General features: G+C 50.5%; 3 protein-coding genes across 3 annotated transcripts; all 3 read left to right on the forward strand.

The window, feature by feature from the left end:
• Positions 1-55: 55 nt before the first annotated feature.
• On the forward strand, positions 56-724 carry KRP23_4252 (uncharacterized protein; the record flags this gene model as incomplete). The annotated part of the gene is made up of 1 exon (XM_067889186.1): positions 56-724. One exon carries the CDS (start codon positions 56-58, stop codon positions 722-724), a length of 669 nt encoding a protein of 222 aa, XP_067748370.1.
• Positions 725-1,044: 320 nt separating this feature from the next.
• On the forward strand, positions 1,045-2,541 carry KRP23_4253 (Pentatricopeptide repeat-containing protein; the record flags this gene model as incomplete). Its single annotated transcript, XM_067889187.1, has 1 exon — positions 1,045-2,541. One exon carries the CDS (start codon positions 1,045-1,047, stop codon positions 2,539-2,541), a length of 1,497 nt encoding a protein of 498 aa, XP_067748371.1.
• Positions 2,542-6,015: 3,474 nt separating this feature from the next.
• Positions 6,016-7,287, forward strand: KRP23_4254 (uncharacterized protein; the record flags this gene model as incomplete). Its single annotated transcript, XM_067889188.1, has 1 exon — positions 6,016-7,287. The coding sequence occupies one exon, from the start codon at positions 6,016-6,018 to the stop codon at positions 7,285-7,287; it is 1,272 nt and encodes a 423-aa protein (XP_067748372.1).
• Positions 7,288-13,181: the final 5,894 nt, after the last annotated feature.

Raw genomic sequence — 13,181 nt, forward strand, 5'->3', positions numbered from 1 at the left:
AAAGGGACTCCATCGAGCTAAACCTCAGCGATCGCCATCGGGTCCGTCTGCCAAAATGACGCGAACGTTGTCCGCTACGTGCGAGAGTTTCCTGTCCAACGACGGCAGCGACGACCTCGTAGTGCGCTACCAATGGGGCGGGGAAGCTATCGGCCTGGAGCTCATGCGCGCGCCGCCCTCGCACGCCATCCACACGGTCCTCTGGGGCGCCGCCCCCCTCGGCGTCACCTTGGGCGTGGAGGAGACGTCCCGCCGCGTGATCGTGACGCGCTCTGGCCGCGCCGACGTCCGCGAAGGCGACGTGCTGCTCCACGCAAGGGGCGAGCCCATCACGGAGCAGAACTTCGCCCCGCGCATGGCCGCGCTCAAGCAGGAACGAGAGCTGAGCCCGGGCATCCCGTTCGTGTTCGCGCCGCCGCCGCCGCCCGTGCGCGTCAAGAAGTGCGAGGGCACGCTCCAAGAGGCCGGCGTGGATACGAGCTTCGAGCTGCGGTACGTGGACGGTCGCGCAGTGCGTTATCTCGAGATGAAGGAGCTACAAGTGCTCATCCGCAACTCGCCCAAGCCGTGCACCATGGCCTTCGTTCAGAGCAAGGAGAAACAGTTCTTCGGACGGTTGCAACAACAGGAACAGCAGCGACGCAAGCAGCAGCAGTTCAACCAAGCGGCGACCGCAAGTGCGGGGCTGGCACTAGCAGCGGCCATCGTCGTCAACATCACATAAAGAGAGACCAAGGTCGGGGATGGTACAGAGCGGCATGTATATAGCGAGTTGTGGAACTAGCTCACTCTACATTTACCAGCAGGCGTCTTGCTTTTCTGGCTGTGGACTGGACCAAAAGTACATCGCCAATATGAAGTAGGTAACAGCGTGGGCGCCGAGCTAGCAGTAGGAAATAGCGATAACTGTATCGAAAACACGTTGATTGTAAGATGCACCGACGGCTTCTGATGCACTCGACACATTTTGATGGTCAACGGGATCAGTTACATCAGACCAAATTCCAGCTCGACGCAAATCCCAAAACGCAAATTGGCCAAACGATGCTGCGTCAGAGTATCCGCTGCGCAATCGCCTCTGGGCGCCACGTTTCGCTGCTCCACGACGCCACCAGGGCGCTACCATGCGCGCCGTACGTCACTCCTTCTTCTGCATTGGCGTGGAACTGCTTCGCTGTCGTCTCCAGTCGTGCGTTATCGCAGATTCCAGTACCCGAACCGTCTGAGCCGCCTCAAAAGCTGCAAAAAATGCGAACTCGCCGCGCCAAGAACCCCAAAGCTTCGGCCAATGAAAGTGCTCGACAGAACGCGATTCTGTCGCGATTGAGGGCGGCACCGGGCGATACCGACGTGGCTCTGGAGGTCTTCGCCGCCATCCAGAGCGCCAATGGCTCGGGGCTATCCAAGGACGTGGCCTCCACGCTCCTAACGACGTTCGTTTCCGAGAAGAAGCTAAACAGGGCGGTGCAGGTGCTGGAGCTCTGCGGGAAGCAGAAAGTTGACCTGCAGGTGCCCGCGTACGCGAATTTCATCACTTGTTGCTACAAGACCAAGGACTTTGACGCTGCGCTGAAGGGCTTTGACCTACTTCGCGGCGTCAAATTAGTCCCCAGCAACTTTGTGTACACGACGGCGCTGCTGGCTGCACACAAGGTGCAGCAGGACGGCCTTGTGCTCAAGATCTTGGAGCAGATGCTAAATGATGCCAAGCCCCACACGTCTCGTGCGTTCCAGCTCGCACTGAGTGCGGCGGTCAAATCGAGAGAGCACGAGCTAGTGCTGCGGCTGATGGAGTGCTCGGAATCGCTTGACGTTGAGCTGACCAGTGAGCACTACCATTTTGTGCTGAAGAGCTACGCTGCGGTGGGGGATTTGCAGGCGGTTCTTGGCACCCGAGACACGTTGCAGCAGCAGGGATTTAACCTGACCGACGACGGGTTGCACTGGCTTGTGCATTGTGCGTGTAAGGCTGATCACTGGGACCTTGTGCAAGATCTACTAGCCCCGCTGACGCCGGGTGTTGGCCCTGGTGAGGCGGTAGTGGCCACGTTGAGCGCTTTCAACGCGGCTATCGCAGCCTATGCAAACAAGGAGCGCTGGGCCAAAGTCGTGGACGTATATAACATTATGTCGGAACCCCTTCGCGCAGAACTGAAAGGCTGGCATCTAGGTGCTGTCATCATGGGGCATGCAAAGGCAGAGAGTAAGGAGCTCAAGCTTCACGCACTCGAGATCTTCAGCGAACGCAAGGAAAAAGTCAACGCTTTTGCTTACGGTGGTGCTATCACGGCGCTTCTGGAGACGGATCGATTCGATGCGGCACTGGCACTTGCTCAGGAGATGAAGGTGAAGGACATCACCTGGGGCAAGAGCGTCTACCAGGCTGTTGCATTAGCTCTCATTCGCCGTGGAACTCCTGAAGAGGCTGTTCAATTGCTGGAGTCGAGCGTCCAACGCATGGGAATTGGCCCGGACGGCTATATCGACATCATCCAGTTCTACACGGACCGACACCCGCCTTGCGACGCGGAGGATGCTTGACTCGACGCCAGTTGAAGTAGCTCCAGCTAAGCCATGCTCTGGCATACTTTGCACAGGCGCAGCAACTCAGACCGACTAAAGCAAAGCTTTTGCGACTGTGGTTTTGCTTCAGGCAAACAAACTCGGGGAAGTGGATATCTGCCTCAAGTTTCTTCTTCACATTGGTCATTGGATTTGCTGGCGCCACAGCGTTCCAGCTCGGAGTATTGTCTTCATAACCTCAAAGAAGGTGGCGAACGAATCCGGCAATAGAAACGGCCTGCCAGCAAAGCCTCTTGGCAAGCAGTGCGAATCAACCTCAACCCCCCCACCCCGAGCTGTTCAGTATCGGGTTTTGCGAGCGCGAGCTTTTAGCAATCGAAGATTCGCGGCGGCCTAGAGGACCGCAGATCTCGACGGCGGCAAGCTTGTCTTTGTGAGGGCAGTCTCTGGTTCGCTCCGGCCGTTAGTATGGCGGCGTGTTATTACCATAATACACAGGAAAGGTTGGCACCATGTGACCAGCAAAAACTCGATTCTGAAGCGAGAAACACGCGGGCACGCACCAAGCAACCATGGAACGGGGCGGGAGTCGAACTTCGCTTTCGGGTTTTGGCGCGAAGAACTGGAGCTACCGTACCAACCGAGATAAATACGATGTGGAAAACCTTCAACAGCAATACAGGTAACTCAATCGGTGATTGCACGTGTATTGACTGGGCAGTGTTCACATGCAGCGATTTGTGACATAAAATGCTATCTGTAAGGTTGCATTCCCGATGGTGCTGGTTGTCTGTCACCTCACGTTCCAAGAACATGGCAACTTCAAGATTTCCGTCGATATTCCTCCCGTTATCTTCACTGGTGCGGTCAAATCAATGACCGATCTCGCACCGGTGAGGTCAAACCTGGGTCGAATTGGCGATCTTGAAACCTTTATCAAGTTTGGTAGAGGTACGATTCGTGTGGATTAACGTATACGCAAACTGATAAAAAACAACTCAGTGATGGCCAAAAATGTACGCGTTGTGCGCAGCACAACGCGGTGAGTAGAAATATGTATTGAAATATTGGATTAGCGTCCAATAATACCTGCAATGCCAGCAATAGTTACTGCAATACTACTAAACACCACTCGTTGAGGATCAGTGGATAAAAGTCAACTAACTGGTTAGGCGTAGGTAACAATAAGAATTGCAATGCTGACGGGCGCGCCAATATGTAGTGAAATACCGGGCGAGCTTGTAGTATGGCACTGCGAGTAGTATTGATTAATGCCAATATTTGCAATACATTTTTGGCCATCACTGATAAAATCTACAACCCCGTCGAAGAAACTGCGCTCGGCTGGTCTTAGGTGCATGTTAGCGATGATAGTTTGGTTGGCGTCTAACGGACGTGTCTGGACCAAACATTGCAGCGTTTCCAGGGGAACGTGGTCGATGCAGTTGTGGGTGCAGCTACGACTGGTTATCGGGATTGTATCGTGGCACTACGAGATCATATCTGTGATCTTGATGATGAAGAACACTACCTCGATACCAGAAATGGGGGATACTCAAGTTGTCGAATTCGTGCTGGGGGCATTGTCGTCTGATGGAGAAATCAACGAAGAAACAACATGGACATGAAGCTGCGAAGCGTAGATATCTCGATATCGTAAAAATACTTCCCAAGATTTGTCGTGGCTTGACGAATTTGACCGTGAGTGCAGTCCTGCAATTATAAACTCCATTTGTGGTGGTGGTGGCACTTCTGCTGGATTTGGGGATTGTAACTACGATATTGGTAACGCATTTGTGGAGGCTATCATTAAGGGACAGCACAACGTGGTCAGAACAATTTGCGCTATCTATATATACAAGCTAACAACGGAAATAACCTGTCCGCGGAAATGGCAGGACGTGGATGCACGGATGTTGACATACGTTTGCTAGCACCTCCTGACAGTGACTCGAGTAGGTTCTGAATCAAGGTGAAGCAGCTCAGCGTCGTTAGCTTCCTCTATTGAGTGCGGCTGGAGGTATTGTTCGGCGTGGTGAGCATCTGGGGGAGCAACGTACATGTACCGGTCGCGGAGACCAGCAAGGGGATAGCGAGCATTGACGAAGGATTTCTGACCTGCCGTATACACGCGTGCATACGCCGCAGGATGGTAATCAAGTGCAAGTGCGCTTGATTGCTCCAACACTGTGGCCATAGATCTCCATCTGTTGGTCTGACGGACCATCAGGAAAAGCTTTGCAAACCAACACCGGTACATGTATCGTGCTATCTGCTACCATAAAACGGGCTCCTTGGATCCTTGCGGTCTTATCCCCACCCGACAATACGGTAAGTCTCTGTTGGTATCGCTCGTGGGACCCGAACTGCTCCCGAGCGCGATGTGGAAATACCTTCACAAAACCAGACAGCCATGGCCCATAACTCACGGGGCAGATTCAGTGAGTCGACTTGTGACGTGACCGATGGCGCTAATATGTTGTGTACGTACGTGTTTGTACATGTAGTCTGGCTCGAGCCAGAGACAATTTCAGGGCGACTGCACTGTCCGTGTGGTTATTGCTCTTCACGCAGCCGGATGAGGCCAGTCTTTCTCGAGCCTCGGGCTGCTGTCTATAAAAGGACGAAATACCCTCTTGAAGGCTCCGCAGAGTGCCCATTTTGCAGCAAGAAAAACGGCGAGATTGGGCCAAATGCTATCTAGTATACCTGGCTTTATTCAACGTCAGCACCCAATGTGTTGCCGCAAGAGTTCACAGAAGCTTATCCACGTAGGAAACGAGGAGTAGAACGACAAAGACGACGAGATGCCGACAGTGGGCTACAAGGAGATTCCTGCGCATTTTGAAGGTGTCCGTTTAAGTCAATAATGCGTTTTTGTTGCCTTGAATATCTAGGGACAAACGCTTCGCAGAAGGCAACGAGGGGATATTCTGAGTTTAACAAGTGCGAGGTTGATCTAGATTCCGACACTAGTGTGCATTTTATAGAGGATACCTCGAATTCGGCGCAATAGCGCCGAGGATATCTGAACTCAGCCTATAGACTCACTCACGTTTGCACACGCACATCTACGGCCAAGCCGCCGTGATGACCCTACTGCTGGACTCCATGGTGTTCCACGACTGTATGGCCAAGCGCGGCCGCTTTGAGAACGACGCCCGAGATCCAGGAGTTCAAAGCCTAAAGCCTTGTCGATCTCCCACTTCAAGGCAGTACCCTTTTGTAGTCTCCCAGACTACCCATTTCAATTCGAGACGGTACGGTTTTCAGAATGCCCCATTGGTCACACTAATGTTGCATGACATGAGCGGCATACTGGATGTTGAGCAAGTCCATATGATGCTGTACGTCGGGATCTGCTCGGTGCGAGAGACCTGTGGGACACCTGTGGGACACAGGCTGTGTCTGCTCGCTTCCTTTAATAGCTGCAACACTTGTGTTTTTGCTTTCTCTCAGTCTTGAGTTATCCGCCAGAGCCTCACATCACCAATGCCAACGTCAGTCTCCGTCGATAACGCCCCCAGTGCCGGTACCAGTTGTAATTGGGACGACGATAGTGTTACGGCGCTGGAGCTCGACCTCTACGCACCGTCACGCGCTGCGGTGAGAAAATGGCCACAAGAACTCAAGGACAAACGCAAGACAGAGCTGCATAACCAACGGGCGTTGAGATCCCGGAACAAGAAGACAAGCGAGAACGCCGCCATGCAGCAGGAGCGCCGTCGTCTCGAACGCGAGCTGGAGAATCGCATCAGCGAGTTGCGTCGCACAGGCGTAGGTCGGGACACTGAAGGGGTTCCACAAGTCCAGCGTGAATTGCAGCGACTTGTCCTGGAGCGCGAAGATCTACGAGAGGAGAGTGTGGCACTTCGGCAAGAAATCACTCAGCGTTTGAAGTTCCGGAGAGTTGTTCAAAGCGCCACTGAAAAGCTCGCAGTCGAGAACTTCTCTCCTAGCGGTAGCGAGCAGGCGAGCGACGTCACCGTGCGCTATATCGATTCGACATGGCAACCAGTTCAGGAGCAAGCTGGCCGCTGGGTGCACTTCTCGAATGGAAAGCCGTCTTTCTTCTTCTTCCCCTTCTCGAGACACGAGATTGACACCGTGCTTCGCCTTCACGACAGCAAGGCGTCCACTGCTTCGGAGAAATTGATTTTGTTTGGCAAGTTCCTTGGGTGGAGTGTCTACCATGGGACTTTACTGCAAGATAAAAACTGGCATCTCGACCGCTTCAGTAAACGCGTGGAACGCTCCTTCGATTCGTTGCTTAACGGAATGTACCGTAACGATGGCACCTGCATATGGCCCATTATGCCAACGGCTAGAGATTTCGGAGTGACTGCAGCGTTTGACATTCAGACCACCCAGAAACTTGACAAAAATTCATCCGTGGTCATGCGTAGCGTTTCAGGAAACCTCCATTTTCGATACATGGGCGTGATACATCGAGCACAAATTCAGCTGCTAGACGACGGCAAACGTGTGCTCAAGTTTTACTACGTCGTCGGAGATTCAAAAGCCAATGCACGAAGCCGCGCAGCTGACACGATGTCCCAAGATGATGTCCGCTGGATCACTGATGAACGAGGCTTCTCGTTAACGCTTGCCGAGGTCGATGGAGCATCAGTGGACGTCAGCTTTGATAGCTTGGCATGTCTGGACAGCGAGCAGAACGCTTTTACTAACTTTATCATGCTTGGTCATATGGCCACTCGCTGGGAGCAGCTGGTACTGCTTTCAAATTTGCTGAAGTTTGAATGAACGTGTGCTGAGCACACGGGTCTTTCAGTGCAGGCGTTGTTTCGGCGTGCTGATCAACCTAGGGGGATGATGAGGTTTTGTACCTCAATACTAGTAATACCGTAAATAATACGTAGATATACTCGACGGCCATTGTCGTCATTCTTCAATTGCAGTTCGCCCCGGGCTCTACCTCGTCTAGCACAGTAGGCTACTCTGTGAACATCTTGACGACGTATTGCCTTCTATCCTACAAACACACACACAGCCCCAGGTGTAGCACGATCTGTGATTCACAAGTCGCGCAAGTTGCTATATAATAGTTCAAGTTTTGGTGTGCTCGCGTGATGTGACATTCATTGAGTAGCTCTCGAGTTGACGCAGCATTCTCCTTGAGCCTTATATCCGCGCTAGGTGGTCCACCAAGAATAGCATTTTAGGATGTGAGTAGTGAAGAGCAGCAGGTTACGCACTGTGTTTTTTCTTCTTTGCTTTATTTTAGAAGAAGTATAGGTTTAGAGCTTCTTCAGCGCCAGACGATGATTTCAACAAAACGACCGCTTGACAAGCTGACAGCTAGAACTGTCACCATAGTTATTAATAAGCTTAACCTGCTTAACAACAACTTTTTCGAGCAACCTGCGCGGACCTCCAAGCCTGCGTTAACCTCCAAGCCTGCGTTAACCTCCAGCTAACCTCCATACAAAAACCAAATAGAATTTTTTTGGATCCTTTAAACCCAAGGCTCCAAGCAATAGAATCGCGATCAAAGACAATGGAAGAGCTCCAGTCTCAAGACTGGACGTCGCGCTCACCACGCACTCTGGGACGTATTCGCCCCATGCGCGGCAGCATCAGCCGCAGTAACTATATAAAGGCCAGTTCAACCCTAGATCCCGTTCGGAGTCTAGGCCACGCCTGGGAGATTCGCCTGGAGCTTCAAGCCTGACTCCGACCTCTGATCGCTACCCGCTACGCAGCCGTTCCAGCGCACCTCAAGCCAACGATTACGGTACAGCCCCCAATACTCCAACCTCTCAGAGCAAATGACAGCGGCATCCTCCGTCCGGCTCTTCCCCTTGCCAGCAAAAGAAACAACAAACAGGTGCTAGAGTTGTGGTCATCGCCAGCGAATCAAGCAGCAGACCCACAGCCACTCTTCCGGAGGATGCAGCCGCACCCGAACAAGATCCGAAATCAAATCTAGCTGTATGCTTCCGAAGTATTCCTAAGCTCGGGACTCGGCTTCACAGTGACCCCACGCGGTTATTTACTGCACGACGCTAGCACAAGTATCAACTGTGGCTATTTGTTCAACTGTTTCATCATCCTAACTGCTGGTATCTCTCCGACGAAGAATTTGACAACGATCACTTTACGCGTATTGCAAGCGGTGCAATATGACGATTGCTTTCGTGATTCGGAACTATAAAGTGACGGACCACATGAATCTTTTCACACTACTTGTGCTCTACACGTCTTCGGTCCTTATTGTCATCAATACTGCCTTGATAGCAAGTCGTGCCGATGTCGAGCAATAGGATCCGCTTCGAACAATCACCGCGTTCGCATCCATACTCTGGGGTTGTGAGCTCGCCTTTTGGGTAGCCTTCGTCATGCATCCCTGTGCGTTGAGATCATCCGTATCACCCGATAGGCAAGGCTTGATCGATTACGACGGTATGAGTGTGTTGATTCACGTTAGGAATTGGAGGAAGATGATGCCTTGGCTACAGTGTTGAAATACGTGTTTACGCCCGCAACGATGTTGAAGGTCGCTTCACTGCGCATTTTCAAACTCGTCGCTCTCGTCGGTACGATCGCTGTTTTGTTTTTGTTGTTGATGTATATTGTGTTACTGACCCCGGTGAGGATTGAACTCTAATAACCATTCCAGCTAGGCGTTTCGATTCTAACTACAAGTAGTCACCGCAATTAGTGTCACCGATATTAATTTATGTAAGGTGTTTTCGATTTTCTTCACGGAAATGAGTGGGGGTGTCACTATATTTGAACTGACATTAATTTTTGATGTGGTAAATTAGTGTCACTCTCACTTAACGATGTACCATGCGTGCTTACAGAACATTCGGGGCAAGAGTGCACACTTTCAACAAGTTCACCACAACCTCCACAAGGACTCTCTCCTGAAGGACTCATCGCATTAATTGCTTCTCTTGTCTTCTTTAAAGACAGTGGGGCTCTTCCTGCAATGCAACCGTAGCTTTTGGGATGCTGTTTTAGTCGTACAAGCTATTGAAAACAACAAGTTGCGTGTCGATCCCAAAATAAGCTCCATAGCCCCCTACTTGTAATTTATAATAACATTTAGGGGAAATAAACTTAATGTGCCATCTCGCAATCTAAATAAAAAATATGCGCCACGGCTTCGAAAAAAATATTGTACGCCTTGCTCGTCATGTCTATCACTGGTCAAGTACTAAGTAGGCCCCTAAGAATATTTCCTTGCAGATGCACATGCCCACGACGATCAGGATGACCTTCTCCTCGGACTTGAGGCTGGCGTTCATCATGCCGTAGTCTATTCCCCCACAAAATCCGCGCTCGGTAGCGCCGCCCAGTTTATTTTATTCCCCCTAAAATTTAAGTACACTTGTATAATTAAAAAGTTTGTAGCCTTTTCGAAACCTTCGTATCAAACTGTAGTCACCGTTTTTTGTATTGCTTTGATAATGCCACACATTGTGACGGACCCTAGACAACCCACAGATGTCAAAATTATCGAGTCGGGTACTGCACGAAGGCGGGCTCGAACTCAGGGCAGCAGATTAGGAGATTCGAACATATCCTGCCACACAAATTCTCAGACCCACTTACACTAATTTTGAATCTTCAAAATTCTTCTTCACAGGAATTAGCGTCACGAATTCGTAGTGACACTAATTCCCGTATGACGGTAATTCTGAACACACACTAATTGTGGTATCTACTGTAGTTGCAAGTGACGCACTTGGCTTTTCTCCATCTCGCTCTTCCACGTTTCCGCTCCTCTCCCCTTCGTTGAGCAGACACCCATTGGTACTACCAGACATGCTGTCGGCCTACCTACATCTACTTTCGTCGTCGGTTCTGGCTGGGGTGAGGCCCGACTGGAACGTCTCTTGATCATTTTCTCTCCTCATCTTTTTATCCACGTAGACACCCCGCCGGTGTCCACTTCACATGCAGCATCAACTGCTTCCTCTCGCGCTTCGTTGATTTTCATTCGATTGTGTCTGGACATGGGTCTGAAGCGGCAGGTTTCCTGCGGAACAAGAAAACCAGTTTTACAGGCGAAGCGGACGTCTCGAGTTGTTTTAGACAGGTGAGTACATATAGTAAGCCCTAGAGATTGTTGGAGGAGAGCAGCCAAGCCGAACGTTTCCTCCCCGCTTTCCTGATCATTTTCCAACAAGTCGTTATAAGCGAAAGGTCGATCCCCCCACGCTACACACGATGTAAGGCTTGAGTAGGTGTTTTGAGTGGAGTTAGCTTTCGTGGCCGGGGCGGAGGCCGGCGCATTGAGAAAAGCGCATACTGTGACTGGTCAATCCCCTTCAAGTTGATGTGGATCGACGTGCACTATACGTCACTGAAGATTACTTGCCAAAGGCAGCACGCCAAGAGCGCGAGTCGCTGTCGCGGGTGGACCATGTCCTCGCCGCGGCACGACAAATGCATGTGCAACATGGAATGATGGTTGAGCATCAAGAGGTGATGCCTTGTTGACGCTCATCATGGCCGTGATCACGAAGGTTGCGAGCTCGGTGAGCTTCGGCGTAAGGCGTACTGCATGCCTTACATCCTCCCGGATTTGACTTCGCGTTGCCGGTGCTTAAAATCTTCAACGAGAACGTTCCAGTGGGACACATGGCAATCATTTTCTCGAGTTCCCAAGACGAGTCGTGATCTGGGAGACCATGCCACTTGACGGCCCATTCACCTTGCGGTTGAATTGGCCCTTGTGTAACAGCTTCTCGATGATATGGAGTTCTTCTCCTGACGTGACGTCTGTAATAATCCGATATGCTTTAGGGAGTGTGCGTGCTTCAAACTTCTCTGGGTTAGAGACGTAATGACTGAAAAAATCCACGTTAAACGTAGGGTTGAGCGTCTTCATTCTACGCGGTAGAATGAGTCTTGCAGCATATTCGTCAATTATTTTCTTGATGGCGAATGGCCCAACTTTGCGAGCTGCTAACTTAGCACGTTTGACGTCGATATCTTTCGCGCATGCTTGAGCGGGATATAACGTGTATCCAACATGATCATATCACCTTCCTTGAAACAGACATTGCTTCGGCGCTGGTCATAGTACTTCTTCTTCGAGGCTTGGGCTTTGAGTAGATTCTCTTTAGCCTTGTCGATAATCTTCTGACGTTCATCCTTGAAACGGTTTGCGTATTTACATAAACGTTGCTGAACTTGCACAGTTGTGGATAGAGTAGGAACTATGTCGAAGATGTTTCTTTCCTTCCGGGCAGTATCCACTTCAAATGGCAATATGCCTGCGGAGGCGCTGACGAGTGCAGCATGGGCATACTTGATGGTACCTAACTTGCTTGCCCAATCATCTCCATGATACGAGACCATGCACCGAAGTGTGTCTTCAACAATCAAATTTGGACGATCAGTTTGACCGTCTGCTTGAGCACGGTAGGACGTAGTAATTTTCAGTTCTATGCCCATGATCTTGACAAGAGAGGTCCAAAAACGAAAAATGAATGTTGGGTTACGGCCGTTGTAATTATCCATGGTGACGAACGACACTGTAAAAAAAAGGTGATAAGCCGCCTTCTCTGCACCATCAGTCGTATTGACGGCACGATAGATCGGACGTTTGGGAAGCCTGTCCACAACGGTCATAATAGTATCGTGACTGTCGGACTCAGGCAATCCGGTTACCAAATCCATTGAGACAACTTCCCAACATTCGGTCGGAACTGGGATGCAATCATCTGGCCGTTTTTCTTGGAGTTACTGTGTTTCCAGCGGGTGCAAGTTTCACAACGTTGCACATAGTCTGATACATCTTCATGTAGTGACACCCAATAATATCATTGCTTAATACGGAGATACGTACGGCGAATTTCTGGATGTGCTTCAATGTTGTAATCGTGGAACTGTTGAATGAGCTTCGTTCTGAGACGGTTGTGGGGCGCGAGCGGGACATAAAGCCTCAACAGTTTGGTAATTTGTCATCCTTTGACTGAACGTAAAGTAACCCGTCTTGTAAGACATACAAACATTTTGGTGAGCGAAGCTTCTCATGATATCCAGGGCCTGAGCGGTACGCTTTAATGAATTCAGCTCGAAGCTCTGGGGACCAACTTGCGAGCTCGAGTGTTGCATTTGCACAGCCGATGCGGCAATTTCTTCAACATGAATAGGAACTTATAAATAGCCGTTAGCGATATCATCTGTTTCTTTTTTCTTGACCATTTCTTTCCCCGAAAAATCAACATGAGTGAACTCTAGTCGAAGTGCATCGTTCACTGCACGATAATCGTGAATCACACGGTAACGTGAACCGAAAGAATCGCATTGCGGGGTACACGAGTGAAAGTGAATGGTGTTCACGGCTGGTTGTGGCATATTTGACGAAATCTGTACATTGGAGACTACGTTAGCCGGCGGACGAGAAGGTGCGTCGACTGCCACATTCATCGATCCCTTGAGGTGATGAAGCGTGAAGTCGAAACCAGCAAAGAAAGTTAAGAAGCGTGCAAGCTTTGCTGAAACTTTCGGGTGGTGTAATAACCACTCACACACACTGTTATCCGTGTAAATGTCGAAATGACGAACATATAGGTAGTGACGCCACTTCTTCAATGCGAGCTTGATAGTGAATAGCTCTTTCTTGTGGGTAGGACCATTAAGCTCATGAACTCCCAATTTTTTTGGTGTAAGTCGCT

Source organism: Phytophthora ramorum (genome assembly GCF_020800215.1).
Source record: "Phytophthora ramorum isolate Pr-102 chromosome Unknown Phyram_PR-102_s0003, whole genome shotgun sequence".
Lineage (NCBI taxonomy): Eukaryota > Oomycota > Peronosporomycetes > Peronosporales > Peronosporaceae > Phytophthora > Phytophthora ramorum.